This window comes from Grampus griseus (genome assembly GCF_964374135.1).
Source record: "Grampus griseus genome assembly, chromosome: 6".
NCBI classification, from domain to species: Eukaryota; Metazoa; Chordata; class Mammalia; order Artiodactyla; family Delphinidae; genus Grampus; species Grampus griseus.
The window spans coordinates 112,799,801-112,823,385 of record NC_139000.1 but is presented as its reverse complement, the minus strand read 5'-3'; the positions used below and the strand labels follow the sequence as shown (position 1 = coordinate 112,823,385).

General features: G+C 44.5%; 1 protein-coding gene across 1 annotated transcript; it reads right to left on the bottom strand.

Moving 5' to 3' along the window:
• Nucleotides 1-3,987: 3,987 nt before the first annotated feature.
• CBR4 (carbonyl reductase 4) lies at nt 3,988-23,229 on the bottom strand. The gene is made up of 5 exons (XM_082656829.1): nt 22,946-23,229; nt 21,251-21,371; nt 20,389-20,525; nt 17,551-17,685; nt 3,988-6,461 (listed from the first exon to the last, which is right to left on the bottom strand). Exons 1-5 carry the CDS (start codon nt 23,085-23,087, stop codon nt 6,283-6,285), a joined length of 714 nt encoding a protein of 237 aa, XP_082512955.1. The 5' UTR covers nt 23,088-23,229; the 3' UTR covers nt 3,988-6,282.
• Nucleotides 23,230-23,585: the final 356 nt, after the last annotated feature.

Sequence of the window (23,585 nt, the reverse complement as noted above, 5' to 3'; positions counted from 1 at the left end):
TCAAATCACTATGCTGTACACCTGAAACTAATATAATGTTACATATCAATTTTGTCTCAAAAAACCCACAATATACTTAGGATAGAATTAACAAATATGTGAAAGATGTGTATGCTGAAACTACAAAAACTTGCTTAAAAAACCCCTCAGTAGAGAGGTATACCATGTTAAAAAAAAGAAAGAAAAGAAAAGAAAAAGTATATCCAGGGAACACCAGTAACAGAGTGGGGAAGTAGAACCAGGGAACAAGGAAGCCCAAGTAAGGCTGTGATATGAAGCAAAATCCTACAGAAGGTAACTGTGGTTGAATCCGATGTGGGAACCTTAGAGACAGAGTCATACCTCAGAGCCGCCCCACCAGGGGACAAGGGTTCTGGTGTATTAATGCCCCCCCAACACCAGTCAGTCACTGGCTTCCTCCCCACCTGCCGGGGGACAGGAATTCCCAGGCACATCTAGTTTTCTGTGCAGGCAGGCACAGCCCTAGGGCAGCCGGTCAACAAAGAGACAAAGGTGATTGGCTACTGGGAGTGAAAGCACAGCAACACCAAGACCAATAAGCAAAAAAATGGCAAGGGTTCCAAGGAGATCTGGTTAGAGACCTGACAGTTTCTGCTATGTTTCCGGGTACACGGGTGCAAGAACTGACTTGGGTTAATAGGGTTAGACGTGTGTGCTCAACTTTACAAGTTACCTACCCATTTTCCAAACTGTCTACCAATTTATACTCCCAACAGCAATGTCACATTTAACAGACCCTGTTGGTCTGCACCCTTCACAACCTTGCAACCGAAATTGTGGTCCAGAGACCATCAGCATCAACTCAGAAATTTGTTAGAAAAGCAGCATCTCAGGGCCCACGCCAAATCTGCTAAATCAGAAGTTGCAGTTTTAAAAGATCTTTAAGGGATTCATGCTAAAGTTTGAGAAGCCCTGCTCTGTATCACTTGGAATTATCAAACTTGTTCATTTTCGCCACTTGAAGGTCAAATGAAATCTCACTATGGTCTTAATTGCATTCCCCTAATTAGTTTCAACATATGTTCAACACCTGTTGGCTATGTTTCCTTTTCTGTAACATTCCTGTTTTGTATCTTTTGCCCATTTTCCCATTGGGTTATTATTGATTTGTTCATTACATATTTTTTAAATTTATTTTATTTTTGGCTTCACTGGGTCTGTGTTGCCATGCGCGGGCTTCTCCCTAGTTTCAGCTAGCGGGGGCTACCCTTTGTTGTGGTGCGCGGGCTTATTGTGGTGGCTTCTCTTGTTGCGGAGCACGGGCTCTAGGCGTGCAGGCTCAGCAGCTGTGGCTCATGAGCTTAGTTGCTCTGGGGCATGTGGGAATCTTCCCAGATCAGGGCTCAAACCCGTGTCCCCTGCATTGGCAGGCGGATTCTTAACCACTGCGCCACCAGGGAAGCCCCTCAGTACATATTTTTGATACTCAACTGTTTATTACTTATCTATGTTGCATAAAACCTTCCATCAGTTTGTAATCAGCCTTTTTGATAATTTTAAGGTGTTTTCTGATGAACACAAGGTCTTACTTTCAACGTAATCTGTTTAACCAATCTTTTCTTTCCATGTTTAAGAACGCTTGCCACATACCAGGGTCTGAAAAATATCCACTTGTATACACTTGACCCTTGAACAGCAAAGGTTTGAGCTTCGCGGCTCCACTTGCACGCAGATGCTTGTCAGTAGTAAATGCTAAAGTTACCACACGGCCCGTGGTCGGAGGAGCTGGGGATACAGTTATACGCAGATTAACACCCGCGTTGTTCAGGGGTCAGCTGTATTTTCTGCTAAGCATTTTGACACTTAAAGCTTTTTTCCTTGCCGAACTGATCTTTGTAATGTGAAGTAAAGCCCCAAATTAATTTCTTCCCCCACAAGCTTCTGCCTTCTGTCCCCACCAATCCGCAAATTCATTCTTGTTCACGTAACCAAAGATCCCCGCGTCACTAGAGACCCTTTTTACTCGCGACTCACCGAGTCCAGCAGAGCCGACACTCAGGACGCCTTCCTTCCAGAAAACCTGGCGGCGGCGGCGGCGGCATGAGGACCGGCGTCTCCTTCTTCCCACCCACCGCCGACCAGCGCGTCTCAGGCTCTCCCCCGGCCCCTCCCTCTCTCCCTCCCTCCCTGAGGACTGTACGCGGCACCTGTCAGGTGCTACACGGATCTACAATTGCCAGCGTCAGCTCCTCACTCCGCGATCTCACCTGGGCACGCTCTTCACTCCTTAATTACCGTTCACGCGGAGGCGAGTCACCGTGCGCCCTTTGCCCCCACGGCCCCCAACCCCAGGAGGTCCTCACGCATGCGTATTTGAGGTCTCCTCTTAGGTATCGGCAAGACACCTCAACTCAGCCTGGTTAAAATCGAACTCGGCATCTTCCCTCTCCCCGGAGTAGCACTACGCGCTGCTCCCTCTGAACGAAGGCTTCACTTTTAGTTCAACTATCCTGCCCCAGAGAAGGCCCTCCTGACCTTCCAGGGCAGCTCAAACCCCCAGCAAGAGCAAGAGGGTTCAGTGGCAACAAGAGCTCCCCGCGCTTCCCGTGCTCACCTCAGCTGTAATCCGACGTTTGGTGATGGTTTAAGGTCCGCTTGCCCACGGCGCAAACCAATTAGCCTGTGGGCTCCAGGGAACCAGGGTTCGTTTCCACTATACCTCCCATGACTAGCAGTGTCTGGTGTGCAGTAGGAATGAATGAATAATACTTATTTAATGAAGTAATTAACATTGTGCATCACTGAAAACTTTTCCTAAAAGGCACCTCCACATTTTCCTCACCCCGCCCTACCCATAGCAAAACTCCCAGGGACAGGGCTCCTGACTTGTGTTTAAATTTGGGGGGAAAAAATATTCTCCAGGTGATACCAATAGCACCCCCATTTGGATTATTAGTCCAAGGGTTCCAAATTAAACTGGTGGTAATTCCTCCAAGTCAGTCATGTTGCCTAAGAGAAAATAGTTGATTGGCTTAGCATTTCAAATTCAGTTATAAATTGAAAGTAAGCATCAGAGATAAATGGCCAAAAAAAGGAGTCACAGAATATTCCAGGATGTGTACTGAGGGAACAGATGTATTAATATTTCAATGACCCACCCCTCCCTCCACTATAGCACAATGTAATTAATGACTGTTGACCTTGAATCAAAACATATAAAAGGATTTATCAGTGTAGTTCTGGAATGTACCAGATGTTCTCAGAGCTGAGTGGGTAAGGTGGAGGGATCAAAAGATGTACAAGACACTTAGTAGGTATTCAACCAACATTTACGGAGTTATTTAACTAAAATGAAAAGAATGAAAACACCGTATGGTTTCTACCCTCAGGAGCTTGCAATGTAATTGAAAGATAAAATTAATATAAAAGAAACTTAAAAATTATTAAATACTTTGTAGTATGTTTGTCAAGTTAGGGCAGTGGTAGGACTTTCAACTTACACATACTTCCATCTAAAAAGCTTGGAAAAATGTTTCAGCAATATAAGGCATAACTCTTGAATGTCCAGAGTAATCTTCTCCCTTTATTCCAGATAACAGAAACATACACATTAAATCATCTTCTTCACATAAATTACTGCCCCGAAATTTACAACATATAATTCTCTCTTAGAAAGCAGTTTAAAACCCTCTTATAAACTGAACATGGGGGCTTCCCTGGTGGCACAGTGGTTGGGAATCCGCCTGTCAATGCAGGGGACACGGGTTCGAGCCCTGGTCCAGGAAGATCCCACATGCCACGGAGGAACTAAGCCCGTGCACCACAACTACTGAGCCTGTGCTCTAGAGCCCGCGAGCCACAACTACTGAGCCCTCGTGCCACAACTACTGAAGCCCAGGCGCCTAGAGCCCGTGCTCTGCAACGAGAAGCCACTGCAATGAGAAGCCCGCGCACCACAACGAAGAGTAGCCCCCGCTTGCTGCAACTAGAGAAGGCCCGCGAATAACAACAAAGACCCAATGCAACCAAAAATAAATATTTATTTTTTAAAAAACTGAATATGAAAAAAATATGAAAAGCACAAATTTAAAAACGTCCCATGCAAACATGTTAACACTGGCTTTAACCATAAACCACTTCCTAACAAGTACTCAACACAGACTGGATTGCAGGCTCCTAAGAGCCATATAAGAGCTGCAGCTGAGTTATCTTGTTAAGAATTCGCTGAAGTTCTTGAATCTCTGAATATGAGCAACAGCTGGCAACCCATTTCAGCGCCAGGATGAGAGCACGAAACACGTCCCACCCAGGCGGTGAGAGCTGATGGAGACGTCACCTGCGGGGCGGGGGCGGCTGGCTGCACCTGTTTAAGGCCTCGCTCCACCTTACAGAAGTTCGATGTGGGCGGGAGCGGGTGGACGCTTCAAAAGGGGTCATGTCTTGACGTGTGAATATACACAATTGAAGGTTAAATCCATCCGTAAGCCACACCTCAGCGCCATTCGTTCCAGTGACACCTGCTTCCTTGCCGACCACCAGCCGAGGAGGCCCCACGGGGTCTGGAACACGGGAGTCTGAGAAGGGCGCTGGCCCGTGGCCGCCCAGCAAGGCCTGCGGGCAGGCGGCGCTGGAGAAGCGCGTGCTCCGTGCGCAGGACGCCGGACACCGCCCCGACCGCTGCTTCCCTGCGAGTGCCGGGCACTGTGCACGCCTGAGCGCGGTCTGTGCACCGCCGTGTCTGCGGTGAGCAGACCGTCCGGTTACAATAGTAACTTACACTTAACTGGCTTGCTCACGTCCTAAACAGACTTCTCGAAGTAAAGAAGGCTATTTTGAAGATCAGTGCAAAAGAATTTTAAGGAATCAGGAATCTTGATTTGGAACACAGATTTGACTTTGTTATTTTACTTTTATTACTCTGCATTTATTTAATATATCCTATTAATACGTTTGCACTGACTTTCAATACAAAATTAAATCTGTTTACATAAAATCATTTCGGCTCCAATAAAACTGTAAAAAGATTGCTGTTTAAGGTGCAATAAATATTTAAAATATTTTAAAATGACAAATTATAAAAATCAACATGAATCCAGTGACATTTAAAATGATCACAGTATTCCCCACAAAACAGTTCAACGCAAAGTAGACGTCATCTGATGTTTTCACTCAGTTTGTGTCTTCATCTCTAATCTCAGGCAAACATCTTCTTTTAAGACTAATGCTTAACCTGTTCCTTGTAAAGACATTTAACTCACTGTTACTGCACATTTACTTATTTATGGTTGTTCATAATTATTAGTTTTCTAAAATGTCAGGCAAGAATATTATTATTGCTGTTTTTAAGTAGCCTGCTAAACTATTTTTGTGCATTTAAAAAAACAAAACAAAACACTTCCACTTCCTAAGTTGATGAGATCTATGCAGCTCACAACTGTACCAGGTATTAAAACAGTAAGGGTTAACTCTCACTATCTTTGAGAATTTCCACAGGATGGGTCAACCGTCCACACCTGCACTTGCAGTTTATTGTGCCCAGTGGCTCAAGGAGGAGCTCAAAGAAACCAAACTCCACATTCATTTTCAACCTGTAAATCAAATGACTGTCCGAGGGGAAAAAGGGATACAATGTTTAACTCCAGCAGGGCTGCTAAGGTATTGACAGCTACCCATGCCCTGTAAATACTCTTACTTTGGCAATGGCCTCCAGGGTTAACTTCTGGAGTATTCAGCCTGATACAACGAAACAACTAATGACAATTAGACCACATAATTTTTCCCACTTTTGCCACAAAATGTATAAATTAAGATAACATCTGTTTATATCACTTGCAAAATGCCTATACAGTCAGCCCTCTGCATCCATGACTTCCACATCCATATTCAACCAATCACAGATAGAAAATATTAAAAAAAAAATTCCACAAATTCCAAAAATACACTGCATTTCCACTGTACTTCAATTATTTACACAGCATTGACACTGTGTTAGGTATTATGCATAATCTAAAGATAATTTAAAGTATACGTAGGTTATATGCAAATACTATGCAGGCTGCGGTATGTAAGGGACCGGAGCATCTGAAGACTCTGGGGCTCCTAGGGCAGATCCCTGTGGGTACCGAGGGGCGACTACACAGTAACACTGCTGCAGCCTGGAAGGTACATGTCATTTAGAAAGCACGGCTGGTCACATACTGTCCTCTACAGACATATTCACATAAAGATGGAAATCAACATTTGTAGCATCAGTAGGTTTGATTAGCAAATGCAGGTATAACAGTGTGTACCCTTGACTCTAATAATAGCTGTATCAGTCGGCTACATGGTGAGCTGCAAGCCTCCGTCCACCACCAGGACGTGCCCTGTAATGTACGGAGACTCTAAAAGAAACACGACTGCATGGGCCACATCAATGGGGTCTCCAAACCTCCCAAGAGGGATGTTTTTCTTTAAATGTTCTTCTTTCAAGTCTTTCGTCATATCTGTATGAACAAATCCTGAAAGAGAAATGTTTGCTCATTTGGTTGAAAAGGGCAGACACTAAGACACTTGCTCAATTTCAAAAAAAATAAATTCGCTGCTGAAAATTTGAGATGATTAATAAACCTTGTTTAGGAAATACAGAGTTTTGCTAGCAATCAGTACCCAAGTACTCAATTTTTATTCAATTTAACCCAATGAACATTTACTGAACACTAAAATATCTGACCCAACTCGTAGCACAATATGATTGGATAGATATAAACATGAATAAAAATTCCATTCCTTAACGAACCTGTAACCTAGGGAGGAAACACTCACTTGCACCCCTAATTATAACAAAAGGAACTTGGGTGAATATCCCGATAGAGGTGAACACAAAGAACCACACAAGTGATTAATTTTCACTTGATTAGGGGTGGAGTGGGGGAGTAGAGGGAAGGAAAGCATCACAAACATGGTCACATGACCTGATTTGGCAGTTCTGACAAAAATTAGTTTCATGTGCTATATCTAAGATAGCTGATGATTAGAAAGACCAGTATTTCCAATGTTCCTATAAGAAAAAAACCTAATGGAATTATCCAATCCTGATGCAAGTATACACAGATAATTTTTAAAGTTAACACGGCAGTGCTGTGTGCAATAAGGTTTGCAGAGAACATGTTCTCAAGTAGCAAGAGCTGTAGTTAAAGTGACATAATATATGGAGTTCCAGTTCTAAATGGTTCACAGAACAGAAGAACTGCATATCTATTAAGGAAATCTTGTGAGATTAGTCTGATACATATGAATACATATTACCAATAACTTCTATAATCAGTATTCTGTACGCTACTCATCATTTAGACTTAAAAAAAGGCGGCAAAGTACAGCTGTGATGAAACCGCGTCATGGGTGCGCTGTGAGCGGAGCTCCACCTACAGGAAGATCCAAGTACTGCACGGGCTGCGGCTACCCAACAAGCAGGGTCGCAGGGCTCCCGGATCCGAAGTCTCTGGACACACTTCAGGGTCAAAGGTGCCTCAGAAAGTGAATCAGGAAGAGAACGCACTCCACATGCCTACAACGTCGACTGAATAAATCACGAATCTAACATTTAAATATCCAGGTCATCTTCTCAAAGAGTTCATGATACAATTATTTACTCTAAGGTTATTTTGAATTCTAGCAAAATTGGCATAAAATATTTCCCCACTAACTCTCAACCCTCGGCAGAAAATCAATGATGCATTTTAATCTTAAAAAACAAAACAGACCTTAATAAACTACAGTAAAAACGCGCTGCAAGAAAGACCTCGTGACTACTGGTTAGCTCAACTTCTAAGTGGCTCTGCTGACGTCTTCTCAGAGGTGGCATTTCGTGGCAAGCAGGGCACTGGGTGAGGACACCCCCCACTAGCTTCCGTCCCCCGCTCTGCTGTACTCTGCAAGCTAACAGCTGGGCAGCACGCACCATCTAAACTGCAGGCTGCTCCTGTCTCGTAAAACAGGGGCAGTAGACTGAGAATGGCAGACTTCAGCTCTACATAGCTACGACTCCAGGATGAAGGTATGCCTCGTCACGGGTCATCGTATTTCCCCTCAAAGGCCCCCAGTTCTTACACTGCAGCCGCGTGGCTGGAAGAGCTCCTGTTCAGCAAGCACCGGTGGATGCTCATCCGGGTCGTTACTCAGGCTGTGCTGAAGGGAACTGAGGTGCCCAGCTTCTGGGGGAATGTAAGGCCACACGGTCTGTGAGAGGCCACCAAGAAGTGTTTTCACCCTGGGAAAAAGGCAGATCTGGAACAGGGCGCGAGGTGCGGGAAGGCAGACTGCAGACAGGAAGGGAGATTTAGGCAGTGAAACGGCGAGAAGGCAGGCCTCTGCCACAGAGATGCGGCCGTGGGACAGACCCGGTCCTCCAGAGCCAGCCACGGGAGCCAGCCACCGCGGCAGACAGACTGACACGCGTGCTTCTGACAGGAGACAGGCCTCGTCCGACACCACGGCCTGGACTCATGTCCGTGAGGGCTCAGATCTGTCGAGGAGAGAGCGGAGCCCGCGGGTCCAGCACAGTGTCAGGCTGCTCGGGCCCCCACCCCGCGGGCCGGCTCTCCCTCGACTGCTCCCACCAAGTGGAGGATCAGGGCGTCATTTCACAGGGGGAGTTCCAGGGCCTCTCCCACTGGGAACGGACAGCTGGACGGACAGGCCTCACAGCACAGCTGCCGGCCAGCGCTGGACTCTGAACTGAAAGCCTAAAAGTGCAGTGGGGGGGCGGAGGCCAGGCTGAGAGGGAGAGAAGCCATCCCCAACGCTGGCTTCTCCTCCTGGACCATGATGTCGGATACAGAGAGCAGGAACCTGTCCCAAACGCAAGCACCGTCCTCTCACTGTCAGCAGCTTTTTTTTTTCTTCTTAAATTAATAGACTTTATTTTTTAGAGCAGCTTTAGGTTTACAAAAAAACTGATCAGAAAGTGGAGGGAGTCCCCACATACCTCATAAAACACTGCCTTCCCCCTGCGCCCCCCAATTATTAACACCCTGCCTTAGCACACCGCATCTGGTGAACCAACACTCATATGCTATTAAGTGAAGTCATGGTTTACCCCAGGGGAAGCCCTTTGGGTTGGACAGGTCTATGTTCCGACGAATGCATCTCATCATGTATCCACCACTAGTCTCACGCAGAGCGGTTTTACTACAACTAAAACTCTATCTGCAGCTTCTTCAAATTCATATATATCGTCCCCTAATTTATCAGAAATCCAAGAAAAACATGAAGCTAGTCTCTAGTGATAAAGTAGTCCAGGCTCTACCAAATTTCACTATCATTTTATGCTACAGCTCATGAATTACATGATCCTGAATTATAAATATATCCACAACCAGGGCACTGCATATAAAGTCTCCTAGACTCTCTACCAAATCTCGTGGGACCTGAGCAGAGATATTAGTCGTTTGTAAACATTGCACACACCCGTTTCTGTGCTTGTGTTGTTTCCCAATTTATGATCTCTCCTCGGCCCCAGAGGATGCTCTCCCATAGCATCCTCCCACTTTATTTATAAAGCTCTGGAAATTTCACTTTACTACTCACTTTACTACATATATATTTACAACACCTTTCAAGCTGGGTTGTAAAAATTACAAACTCCCAGTTGGTGCCACTGCCCACAGATGGCGTCACTGTGGATCACCTATGGGAGTCAGAGGCTTCGGCGGGCTGCAAAGCTGTCACTCCTTAAGCCGGAGAGATAACTGAGCACCAGGCGCTCGGCCAACAGAACAGGACACCGCTGCTGCAGTTCCACATCGGTGATGGCACGCTCAGTACACTTCCAAGAGGTAGGAGCTCTTTAGTAACAGGATACCCTTTCTCAGAAAAGCAAGTGTGTGGTTCTCGTCCAGTGAGAGCTTATATTTGGTCAGCTCCCAAGGAAATGTACTTCCTTGACCCATTTTTGGCTACCTATAGAGTATAAATAAACAGCATCTCACTTCCATATGACTTGGTCACTATTTTAGTTTTGAATATTTTGATATACAGCAGAGAGCTCATATTTAAACAAGACGCCAGGACTTTAGCCAGTTTTAGACACCAGTACTACCAACTGTGGGATATGCACTGTCTAATATGGCTCTCTGCTTAGATGTCCATTCTCTAAGTTCCTAGGACCTAGAAGGAATTAAAATAAGCCAAGACACTTTTTTAGGGAGATAAAACAAGGCTGTTGCCAAAATCCAGACCAAGATTTTAACCAGAACGAATGTGTATGTTCTAATATTACACTTGTAAAAGTGTACAGGGAAGCAGCGTAAAAAATCAACACCACACTGAACAGCACACAACAGCACCTAAAGCAGTATCTGTTTTAAGTAGCTGCAAGCCTCTGCAAGCATCTGCCAGCAAGACTTTGTCCCAGGAGTAAACATAAAGGCTCTGCAACTAAAAGAAGGGAGGAGAGGGCGCAAAACACTTAGGGTGCCCTGTAGAAACACATGACTGCTGTACCATCTGTCCAGATGTTAAGGGCACGTACCCTTTGAGCCCTGGCAGGTTCAGTCCCAAGACGACACTCATATATATACTCACACATGTGCAAAATAAATCATTTACAAGTACTGTCACTGCATTACTAGTCGGACCAGCAAAAGATCAGAAACAACCGAAGTGCCCAATGAGAGGCACAGGTTAAATGAATTACAGTGCACCCATAAAACAGACATTATTGTCTTTTAACTCAGCCATTAAAAATAGGGAAGCAGTCACAAAAGACCACACTTCGTATGACAGGGACAGAAAGTAGATGAGTGGGTGCTAAAGGCTGGGGAGACTGGAGGGAAATGGGGAGTGAATGCTCACGGCTACAGGGTTTCTTTTGGGATGATGAAAATACGATGTTCTCAAATGTATCAGGGTGATGATGGAACAATTCTGTGACTACACTAAACCCACTGAATTGGACATTTTACATGGGTGAATGATGAGGTACGTGAGTTATATTTCCACAGAGCTGTTATTTTAAAAAGTGAAGCAGTTCTCTATATGGAATCAACTCCAGAATAGATTGTTCTATGAGTAAAGCAAGGTACAGAACATTGTGAATAGTATGATCAATTTGTGTTTTCTTAAAAATATGTATTGTGAATGAAAAACGCTGCCTGCCATATCAGTAAACAAAGTGGTGGTCCAGTGGTTAGGACTCTGTGCTTCCACTGCAGGGGCCATGGGTTCAATCCCTGGTCTGGGGACTGAGATCCCACAAGCCTCGGCGCCAAAAAAAAAAAAGTAAACAAAGGCTGTTGCAGCCATCAAGCCACTACAGCTGCCCCCAACGGTGAGCCCTGAGGGGACTCAGGATGGGAAAGATAGGAAAGCACACGACACTGGCCCCAGCGCTGAGGTGCACATCAAAGGAATGATTTCAGTGAGCCCAGACTCTTGCATCTTCCCATACACAGAAAAGCGCTAAATTCCTTAACTTGAGATGTCTGGTTTTCTTTATTTAACAGTCATCTTTTGATGTTCCAATTACCTGGCCTTTGTTGCAACAACTCCTCTACATCCTGGCTCCCCCTTACCTCTTGGGAGCAGCCCCTCGGAGCTGTCTGAGAGGCTGCCTCCCAGGCTTAAGCCCTCAGAAAGTCTGCCAAATAAAACCTAATTCTCAATTTTTAGGTTGTGCTTTTTTTTTTCAGTCGACTATATATATATATATATATATATATATGCTTTACTGACTTATATATGAAATACAGAGAGAACTAGCTGACTGTGGTTGGTTGCCTCTGAGGAAGGAACTGAATGGCTAGAGAAGACTCACTTTTCACTCTATGCCTTTTTGTACTTTTGAATTTTGTACATGTTTGTGTTATCTATTGAAAACACATTTTTAAAAGCAATGTATTGGGCTTCCCTGGGGGCGCAGTGGTTGAGAGTCTGCCTGCCGATGCAGGGGACACGGGTTCATGCCCCGGTCCAGGAGGATTCCACATGCCACGGAGCGGCTGGGCCCGTGAGCCATGGCCGCTGAGCCTGCGCGTCCAGAGCCTGTGCTCCGCAACGGGAGAGGCCACGACAGTGAGAGGCCCGCGTACCGCAAAAGAAAAAAAAAAAAGCACTGTATCCAATATAGTTTCAATTTATCAAATATTCTGTTTCTCATATTCAATATTTTCCAATCAGTAACATTTATCCATGATGAGAAATTTATAGTTAATGTAATACCAAAACTTAGCAACTAATTCATCTTTAAAAAGTTTAAAATATTAGGCAGCAAATGATAGCCTAATTGATTATTGTGCTTGTCCCTTGTTTTTCCTATTATGATTTGCTTTTTAACTGTTTTTAACTTAATTGGAAACTCCATTTGCAGGTGACGAGGAAAACTAACATTAAAAATAAACATATCAATTCTGATGTTTATCAACTCCGTTAAAGGATCTGAAGAATCTAGTAGAAATTACTATCTAAAATAAAGTTAATAACCCATAGACTCGATTTAATGCTACCATTTCAACTTGTACTTTGCTTCTAATTAGTGAAGCATGTTCATACGATGCTTATAGCGCAGCCAATATAATATATTACACTACAGCCAAGATAATAAAGGTCACCCTACTCAGTGTCCACATTTTTTAGCAACAGGATTTTTCTTTCCTTCAGTGTAAACTGCACTAGAAAGTAAGATCTTTAGGAAAGGCTATACAAACACACATCCCTAACACTCATAAAACTTCCCTTTATATACAAACTGGATTTGAACTATTTAGCCTGTTGCCTTGACAACTAATTAACCCTGACAAAATTAAGCATTCCTTCTCCAGCGTTTCCATAGCATCACAGGGGTACCTGCTTGGCATTCATCACATGGCACTGTAATTATTTGTCTATACACCTGTCTTTCCCACTGTACTTCTTTCCTTGTGGCAGAAATAGCTTATTCGTGTCTGTAATTTTGGAGCGTTGCCAGCGCTCACATACAGGAGACACTCAGGAAGTCTGCTGAATGGGTGATTAGAATCAGGATTAGGAACACTTGCACTACCCTGAAACCATCCAGCTTCGAGATCATCGTGACCTAGAGTTAACTCTTCATCACCCACACTACTGCAATCCCTAAAAAAGAGAGAAGCACATACATGCTGCCCCAAACCATCTACTCTACACATGGTTAAACTCAGCTAACATGAAAATCAATCAGGCTGCACAAAGCACACACACACAGAAAGCAGTGCCAAGACCACAATGCAGCTTTGAGATTTTCTTTTTTTCCTTTTTTTCCCCCCAAAACTGAATGTATCTAAATCAAGTCATTTATCAAATGTTCATGGATTTGGAATGCTTGAACTCAGCTGGTCTCTGACTAAACAATGAATTGGGACGATGGAACGCTGTAGACCAAGAGGCCTGCCAGGACATTCCAACAATTCCCTGGTCCCTGCTGGTTCAGCACCGGTGCCAAACGCAACACCAGCTCTAGGGCCCACGGAGCAGAGCGGCCAGGGTGGCCTTACGAACCCCCAGCGGGCCAGCCCCAGTGCCCACAGCAAGCTGGGTCAAAGGTCCCACGGCGACTGGCAGAGACACAGGAGAACACTCACTGTCCTCAACAATCCACTAACCAAACCTTCTATCACACCAGCTAATGAATGATGATGCAGATTTGAGTTTTAGCACCTTATTAGTCTCTTAACTAATCCAGGCGATTTTTATCAACTAGTAATTTGTCAAAAGGCAAATAATGTAAAGGTAAAAGTTATAAAATTGGAAGATTCCAGATATTTTAGACAGAACATAATAGCAAAAGAACAAAAAGACCTAAATCTTGTAATGATATAAAACAAATTTAAAGGGCCATAATTTTCAAGACTTACTAGCTGACAATCAAAAGATAAAGCTTTTGTAACAGTTCCACCAAAAACTAGCTGTGGAACCTTGGGCAACTCACTCTGTCTCTTGGGGCCCAGTCTTCTAAACAGTTAAGATGACTAGAATAAATCATCACTAAGATCCTGTCCATCTAACATTATCCCATAATCAGTGCAAAATTTTAAAATAAAGATCTTATATAAAATATAAGGTACAGAAATTTTTTTCTAGGCACCAGTTCATTACTTGATTTTTTTCGCAATCATTTTAGAACTACTCATTTTAGAACTTTTTTAAATCATTTTAGAACTATTTCTAATCATTTTAGAAGTATTCAGGTTCTAAACTACTCTTATCTATGAGTATCAATTCACAGGCTAATTAACGGCTTCCTTCTCCATAAAGCAAAAGCCATAATCAATAGTTGTTTTAGATAAACACACAAACGTGTGTCTGTCTGACAAATATGTAATCGTGTATGCGCACGCACATGCGCTCTGGCATGCATCTGGGCTGGGCGAAGTGCACACTTTCACACGCTGCCACGCTCTCGTCTCCCCCGTGCTCTGTGAGCCACCCCAGCTCTGCCTACACCTCCAGGGAGCAGCTTGGGACCGGCTCCACTGCCACACACTCACATGAGAACCAACAGCCCGATATCAACCTGCTCAATTCGTGGACTTGTCAACTCTTTCGCAAAAAAAAAACAGACTAAACGTCAGCCTTCAACAGGTCTTCTCTACTTTTTTGTTTATTTTGTTATCTGCAAATTTGTACAAACATATAAATGGCTCTACTCTCCAGAGACGTGATTTCTGAGGTTACCGCTGGGGCCGGAGACTGTGCTTGGAATACTGAACTGCAATGTTTTCTTAAAACCAGAGTCTACTTTGTTACACAGGTCTGCTTGTAAATTTGTGGAACCCCAGATATTTGAGGCAGCTTCCATAATTCTCATTTTGTATTTCTAACTGGACCAGTACTAACTTTATATGTGCTTAACTGGTTTATACACCTTGGGACGCTACCTGGTACGTTTCTGACTCATCTTAGAAGCACCGTACTTAGTACTCACACTCTCAACGGTTCTGGCCTATTCCGACAGGAGTGACAGGACAGTCCCGGAGACTCTGCCTTTCAGGTTTGGGAGCACCTGATACGTTTTCACGTACATACTCTGAAGCGCTTGCACCTGCCCCCACCATCCTGTGGACTCCACGCACCCACAGTGCTGTCTTCTGGCGCCTGCGTGCTCGCTGGCTGTTTCAGTTACTCCCGGGAGCCTCAAAACATGTGGCCATCAGAAAGGGAGACGTGTGTTTAAAACTGGAGCTTTGGGGCATTTAAACCTTTTTGAATTGCGCTTCAGCAGAAGTTTTTCCTCCTAATCCTGTGCCTGTTCTGGTCCAGGCAGAGGCTGGTTCTGCAGCTCTGCTTTGAAGGAGTGCGTCCACAGTCACTCCACCCCCTCTCCCTTCTGCCCTGAAGGTCACTCGGCACACAGTGGAAATCCAAGTTTCAAATGGGACTTCAGTCATTTGTAGAATGCTCTGTGTTCATGGGTGCAGATGGCTACCAAATGGAATAAACTTGGTTACAAACTGGGGCAACTAATTTGAAAAGCAACAAACCAGCTCTAAGTTGTACATTCGAATTTATTTAAAAAGTCTTAGCACAAGTTGGAGAATTTCTTTAGCCTTTAGCAACTTAAACTATAATTCCCATCATTCTGTTTCAATATTTTCCAATTACCTGTAACAGACCAACCAAGCTAAACTGGCTCTGCGTCCTATTTAATCCATCAATATTTTCAACTCGTGTGGAGTGCCTCAAGTCAGCACAGTGAAAGGAACAGGTGCACTTTATAAAATGCCCCCCTCGCCTTCTTCAGGAGGCTCTGACTGCTGCGGTACTGAGCCCACATCACATTTGCTTTGTCTTCCAGGTGACCTGCGCCCTGCTGCCTTGGTCTTCCTACAGGCTTCACAAGAACACCAGTGTTCCCGATGGATTCTCCACAGGCGGCCAGCTCTACTGCGAGCCCACCCCCGCGCACCCCCACCCCCACCCCCACCTCCCGCCCCATGACTTCCACTCCTGAAGATTCCTTAAATACCCACCTCTCTAACCACGTTCATTGTCGGCCACTCCCAAACAGGTCAGATTTTAGTAGCCTGAGTTCCTCTGAGGAATACCTCCCGCACACGGGCTAGAACCTGCAGTGGCCGGCGTGCGTGCCCTCACTTCTGTTACCACGTGCCACCCCTGCTCCCCGCACCATCACACAGCAGGCCTCAGAGTGCCCCCTTCGCTCACTAAAGAGGCAATCACAGCTAAAATCACTGTTACAACCTACTACTTCCCAGAGTGACTTTTCAAAAGATGTTTCTTCCCCCTGAGTCTGCGTAAAATATATTTTCTCCTTCAAATTTTTCTTTGTGTTGAAATTCTAACATGAATACGGGGTAGCTCTCTGGGACACAGTGACACCCAGTGAAAGGTGTCTTCTCCATTTTGGAAACAAACATATGTGACCTCTGATCATTCTTTCTCTGTACAAACACTGGCTTTCTGCAGTACAGGCAGACCTTGTTTTATTGCGCTTTGCAGACACTGCGTGTTTTACAAGTTGAAGGTTTTGGGCAACCCTGGATCAAGCAAGTCTACTGGCGCCATTTTTCCAATAGCATTTGCTCACTTCATGTCTCTGTGTCACATTTTGGTAATTCTCAAAATATTTCAAACTTTTTCATTATTACTGTATTTGCTGTGGTATCTGTAATCAGTGGTCTTTGATGTCCGCACTACAACTTGACTTGAAGGCTCAGATGATGGTTAGCATTTTTTAGCAATATTTTTCAATTAAGGTATGAACACTGTTTTTACAGATATAGTGTTACTGCACACTTAATAGACTACAGCATAGTGTAAACATAGCTTATATGTGCACTGGGAAACCAAAAGGTTTGTTGACTCGCTTTATTGTGACATGCACTCTATTGCAGTGCCTGGAACCGAACCAGCAGTGTCTCTGAGGTCATCAGTACATCAGTTATTGTAGGGGATTACTGCATGAAATGTGCAAATGACATCATCTACATAGCCTTGTGGGATTATCTCCTCTGGTTCACACTGTTATTAAAAGCACATTGTATTATAGAGCTATTCTGATATTTTAGATATAAAGCTGTGTTCTTTCTTTAATCTAGACGTATGGAATACATTAGGTAATAGATGCATTACTTGGAAAGTTCTGCTTTGACAAACTGACAAAGTCTAAATTAACAAATACTGTATCCCAGCGAGCAGCAAATCAATGAAACATCCCAAGAAGAGGAGAAAGACAATTAAAATGGAAACATTCTCCAAAGGGACACAACTTGGACCCGCTCACCTGCAGGGTGTAGGCTACCAGCACTCCCCAGCCCACTTACTTGAAATTCTTACATTCAGCTCTTGAGAGTTCTTAACTTAAATACAACTGACTTTAAATGAGAAGTTCCTCTTGTGGTTTTAGGACAGATGCAGCATCCCGGCCCCCTGAGTCCCATCAGACCAAGGTCATGCCCTCCCGGGCAGCGCTGCTCCAGCACTGAGTAACAATGCAGGTCCCCTGCTCCTGTCCCAGCACCTCTGAGAAGTGCCTGATGATGATGACGTACTTACAGACACAAAAACAGTCTTTACTGTTGTCGTAAAAAGCCATAGATGCATATACATTAAGAGAAAAAAGAAGTTCCCACTTACCTGGCGCAACTACATTCACTCTAATTTTCTTTCTTGCTACTTCTTTAGCAAGAGCGCGTGAGAACGCAACTAGTCCGCCTTTACTGGCGCTGTACACGGACTGCCCAGAACTGCCTTTTACACCTACAACGCTTCCTGGAAAAAGAAATGAGAGCAAATTCAAACCAATTAATGGGGTTACTATTCTGAATGTTCAGATGCTCTACAGTAAACAAACAAAGTACAAACTGTTCTACCCTGTCCTTTGCTAAAATTAGGAATCCTAACCATTGTCATTTGAGTAGTAAGACTTAGGGTCTGAGTCTGCTCAGATACATAGAGAAAACAGGATCCAAAAGAAGCTCACGGGAAACCCTGAGTGCCAGGCAGGGGTTGAGAACGGATCCATTAAGTGAGAGGAACCCATTCTCATCTCTGAGGAGGACAAACATGACGAAAATTCTACAGTAGTTACAAAGGCTTCCAATAGGAAAAGGTTAAACCAGAAAAAAAAGTCAGATAAAGGCTGATTTTATGATTCTACCACACAGATAAGTATTTATTTCCACCTAAAAAAAATAGTTCATCTGAGGATAAATCTTACTAAATTTCAACTACTATCAATCTAAATTAGCAAAGTTTCAATTGCACACTATCTGTAAAATTGCAATTTAGTTACCTTCAGTGATGTATTAACCTGTACCGCCTACTATAAAGATTCTTGGGTGGCTTCATTTATATGAATATGAAAGAATAATTTATAATTCAAGTATCAACTGTATGGAAATAAATTCTTGCAGAAGAGAAATTGGGGAAATAATCTTCTCCACCAGTGACCTGTACTTATGATATAAAAATTAATCAAGAGCCTCAGAAAATTTTTGAGAAAGTAATTTAATTCTGGATAAAGAGAACATTCCAAATACTTCTCAAATTATAATCAAGTCCAATATTAGAATATTTAGCCATGTCAGATGTCCCATGCCAGTTAATGACAAAGGAAGAGAAATATGAAGCACAGAAAGAGAGAAGAGACACGTCAGACACAGGAAACGCACGTGGAGAGGGAGAGGGGTTTGGGGAGAAAGAAAAACAGGGAGAGACACAAAAAAGGAAGAACAACGCAGGCTTAAGAGGAGAGGCCGAGCATGAGGCTGGAGCAGCTGTATTGCACGCCATACGCTACAGTTCACCTGTCAGAGTGATAACTTCTGAAATACAATGGACTTTCTCGCAGTTTAAAGTAGGCCCCTCTGTGATAAGAGTCCCCTAGTTTATTTTCAATACTCTATTTTCATTTACTTTCAGCATGAGTCTAAAAGTTTGCATGTAAACAAAGGACTGATATGGGCTTTTTATATATATCTAAAAGGGGGATATTTTAGAGTTAAACAAATACACCCCACTTTATCAGGTAAAACATACAGGCCAGTGTACCAGCTCACAAGAACCCAAATCATACCTGGCTGTGTTAGAAGGCAAAGGTCAACTCATTTACTAAGCTTTTATAAGAAAACTGACCTCTCACATTTTTAAGGGTAAATGTCAAAAATGTTCTACTTCTTATTAGCACAGTATTCTTTCCTTTCCTCATTTTCAGAAAAGAAAAACCCTATATTCTGGCTTTAAAAACCCTTATATTCTGGTTTAAACCCTATATATCAACCCTATATTCTGGCTTGGAAAGACATCTCCTGCATTAGAAAGAACAGGGTCACTGACTGTAACAGAGCAGCATCCCCCTTCTGTGGCCTCCTACGGTATCACCACTTAAAAGGCAGAGGGCATGCTGCTATTTTCAAACTGTCAGACTGAAATACAACTTCAAGCCACTTTGCATTTTAAGGTCTATATGCACATTCTACAGTCTGTCTGCCCTGTGGGTAGGTGAACTGAAGTCTAGGAGTTACTTACATCACCCTAAAAAACTGAAAAGGTTGTTCTCTTAAGTAAACCTCCTCTGAGACCTCTGAACTAGATTTATTAGTGACCCATGCAAGCACTGTAGAAATCACTTTTTAGCCCCCACTATCAAAAAGTTTTTAATTTCTTGCCCAGTTTGAAAATTCGGTTTCACATAAAAATCAGGATGTTCGGACTTCCCTGGAGGCACAGTGGTTAAGAATCCACCTGCCAATGCAGGGGACATGGGCTCAAGCCCTGGTCCGGGAAGATCCCACATGCCGCAGAGCAACTAAGCCCGTGCGCCACAACTACCGAAGCCTGTGTGCCTAGAGCCCGTGAGCCACAACTACTGAGCCTGTGCACCACAACTACTGAGCCTGTGCTCTAGAGCCCGTGACCCGCAACTACTGAAGCCCGCGCGCCTAGAGCCCGTGAGCCACAACAAGAGAAGCCACCACAGTGAGAAGCCTGTGCGCCACAACGAAGAGTAGCCCCCACTTACCACAACGAAAGCCTGCACGCAGCAACAAAGACCCAACACAGCCAAATATAAATAAATAAATAAATATTTTTAAAAGTTAAAAAAAAAAACTGGATGCCCAATTTCTCTTAAAAAAATCCAAATAGCTGGCCAAACTGCACCATGTTTGTGCACAGCAACGAGCTGCTGGATCTGAGCCATTCCCCACTGGGCACCTTTTGTCATGTATTACCTGGCTCGTGCAGTCACTTTCCCAATACCTGGTGGTGTCACTCATATAACACCTGCTTGACCACTAGAAGGATGTAAATGGGTGATTCCTGTTTTACCGATTAATCAGTTAATCTAACCCTTTTTCTACAGATAATAAAGATACATTCCGTCCAAGTTTCACAAGTAAATATGTTCCAAATTACTTGATAACTTTCTTATGGTACGTGAGATAATAATAAATCCACAGAGGTCAGACTCACCCACATTCACAATGGACCCTGTCTGCTGTTTAATCATTGTCTTCACGGCAGCTCTACAGGTCAGCATGGAGCCCAAGAGGTTAGTATGAAGCTGAGATAGCATATCTTCGGCATTTGTCCTTACTAAGAGATTATCCCTACCAAAAAAACAAAAACCATGTAATTTAAAATTGGGATAAAACAAAACAAATTAAAAAGTCAAGAAATATGTAACATTTTCCCTGAATGCAGAATACAAGAAGTGCTTTATATTTGAGCTAGAACACCTAGAGAGCACATTTTAAACTTGGTTTGAGGCACTAAAATAACAACTGATAAGCCAGAAAGGACCCCTTGGAGGACAGGCCCTGGCCCCACTCAGGTAGAGGGGCACATACCCCTAACTGCTCAAAGTAGGGCCATGTGGCCAAAATAGCTTGAATGAAGTAACTGCCACACTATGCCTTGCTTAGAAAGTAAATTTTTATATTATTCTAAATATTCTGTCCTAAATTCATTAAAAAAAAAAAAGAATACCCACTCTGATTCCATTAATATTAACTGAGAAAACATATATGGTAGCAGAGGTCAGGACCATGGTTACCTATAAGGAAGTAATAATTGGGAAGAAACTGCTGGGGTTCTGGAAAAGTTCTGCAGCTCAATATGGGTGGTGATTACAATGTTAAAACCGAAGTGTACCCTTACTATAATCTCAATATAAAAGAATGAAAAGTGTGTGGACTGACAGATCAAGTTTCAAAATACATAGTTTTTCTTCCAATGAGAAGTAAAACAAGTTAATTAATATGTTAATTCATATTATTCAAAGACATAGAAGGAAAAAAAGACATATAGAAATGTACTTAACTTTGTGACCAACCTGTTAATTCCAGCTGCATTTACCAAGAAATTAACTCGACCTAAGTTCTTCTCTATCTCTTCAAATGTATTTTGAACATCATGTTCTTTGGCAACATCACAGCTCAACGCCAAATGATCTCCTATACAACAAAATTAGATCAGAATTACTAATAAAGTATAACTTGAATTTAAAAATGATTCAATACACATTTGTCAAGCATCTACTATGAGCTAGATCTGTTCTATCCAGAACATGAGATAAAACATGATTATGTCCCCGATTCCTGATTTTGTGGAGATCAGTCTAATAAACTGGATGGGGGCAGGTGGGTAACAAGAAATAAAGTACTTTGTATGATCATCTAACAATATTTATAGCTTTGACACTGACCCCATGCTATGCAATTCAACAGTTTTCTCTGTTTTATATTCCTTTTTTTTGAAACTGAACGTCTAATTCGGTTTTGATGAATTGGTTTCCTGGCCCTGAAATAAACTCTAGGATTTTTCTGTTTGTTTAACTATGTCACATATATTATAATGACTATTGTTCAAGCCTGACCATTAGGAGAGATAAGACAAAGCAGGAAGCTGTTAAAAAAAAATGCTAAAACTTTTTTACTAAAAACAACTCTTGCCTGCTTTTTAAACATATCCACTTTTTTTGAAGTGTTTAAATACCAAAAAAATTACACTTCAAAGAAAGCATTCTTTATTTTATAATACACCTTTTTAACATTCTAAACTGTAGATTTTTTAAAAAACTAAACAATTGTTTCTCTTCTGGCTAACCTTGCCTAATACATTAACATTAAAATTATCTCCTTAAACATTCGAAGACAGTAGGTCATCCGGGAAGTGATACTCTCTGGGTGAAAACCAGTCAGTCACTCATGGACGACGTAATTCAAGGAAATGCAAGGCCCCAGAGCATCTGCCTCTCTCGGCTCTTACCTGAAGACAGGCTGGACCCACAACCCCTGAAACCCAACCAGCAGATTTCATCCTGTCCAGCCAACACTGATGGTGTGGGGTGACCCAGAAGGACCCCCACGTTCTCGCCCCTTTGAATCTGAGCAAGAAGCATGGCTGAGATGCTCTCTGGTCCATAACGTACCACCGGCCCACGTAATCACTTCGGTGAAGCCGTCGGTGACGTTCCTGTAAAGGTGCCCCCCCCGCCCCCGACGGTGAACCCGGTGCCCCTGCTCCCGGCCCGCCTACTACCTCAACAACAGCTGCGAGCTCGGACCGTCACAGCACCCGGTCTCCCTACCCTCCAGAAACTGAAATTCGCAGAGAAACTGGCAATCCATTCCTAATAAACGGGGGTAAATGGAGTTTAAGTGCAATGACAAGGAATCTGGCGGAACAAATCTCATTGTCCCTTGGTGACGGTCACCAAAGCACCGTAGTAACGTCAGTGCCTTGGGCACAGGAAAGCAGACCGGGTACAACCTGGACTGGAAGGGCCGCAGACGTCCTGGGCCGGCACTGCCTGCGCATGCGCACACGTACCAACGCGCAAGAACACGCAGGCGCGCCGGCAAGCCTCGCCAGACGGCGCCGCACCTGCGGCACGCACTGCCCCGCGCCCCACACGGTGAGCCTGACCGGCCCGGGGAGGAGGGCGCCCACGACGGCTTCTCGGACCCGCACCGGCCGCTGTTCACATTCGCCGCGCGGAGGCGGGGCGCCCCCGGTCGGTACCCACCGCCCAGGTCCCCGGCCGCGGCTCTGGCCCCCTGCAGATTCCGGGCGACGATGGCCAGTCGGTAGCCTCTCTGGGCCATCAAGCGGGCCACCGCCTTGCCGATGCCCCGGGAGCCTCCGAACACGGCGCACACCCTGTCCATCTGGGACGGGGAGCCGCAGACCCGGAGAAGGAGACTACAAGGCCCGGCCCTTCTCACCGGCCTCGCGCCTTCACACCACGGCGGCTCCCACAAACCGAAGCGCCGCCCCAAGCCTCCCGCCGCCGGACTGGAGCCCGGGAGGGCGGAGGCGCCCAGAGCGCCGCGTCAGCACGTCACGTCGGCGCGCCGACGTCAGTGCGCGGAGGCTACGGGCGCCACGCCCTCCGCGGACGCGAGCGTGGGCGGGAGAGTCCTGGGGCGAGAGAGACGGGGAGCGAGAGCCAGCTGGAAGGGGCCGCGCTGCATGCTGGGACTTGTAGTCTCGGTGCCGGCGAAAGGGCGCGGTAGCGGTGCGGTGGGTGGGGTGGGGCTTGCCCTGCAGTCGGTGGGCCCTGGGCTCCGGCTTTGCCAACACCCTGGACGCTGGATGTTCCGTCGTAAGATCAGGACCGTGCCGGGTTGGGACACAGGGATCACAGCGTTAGGACCCGGGATGGA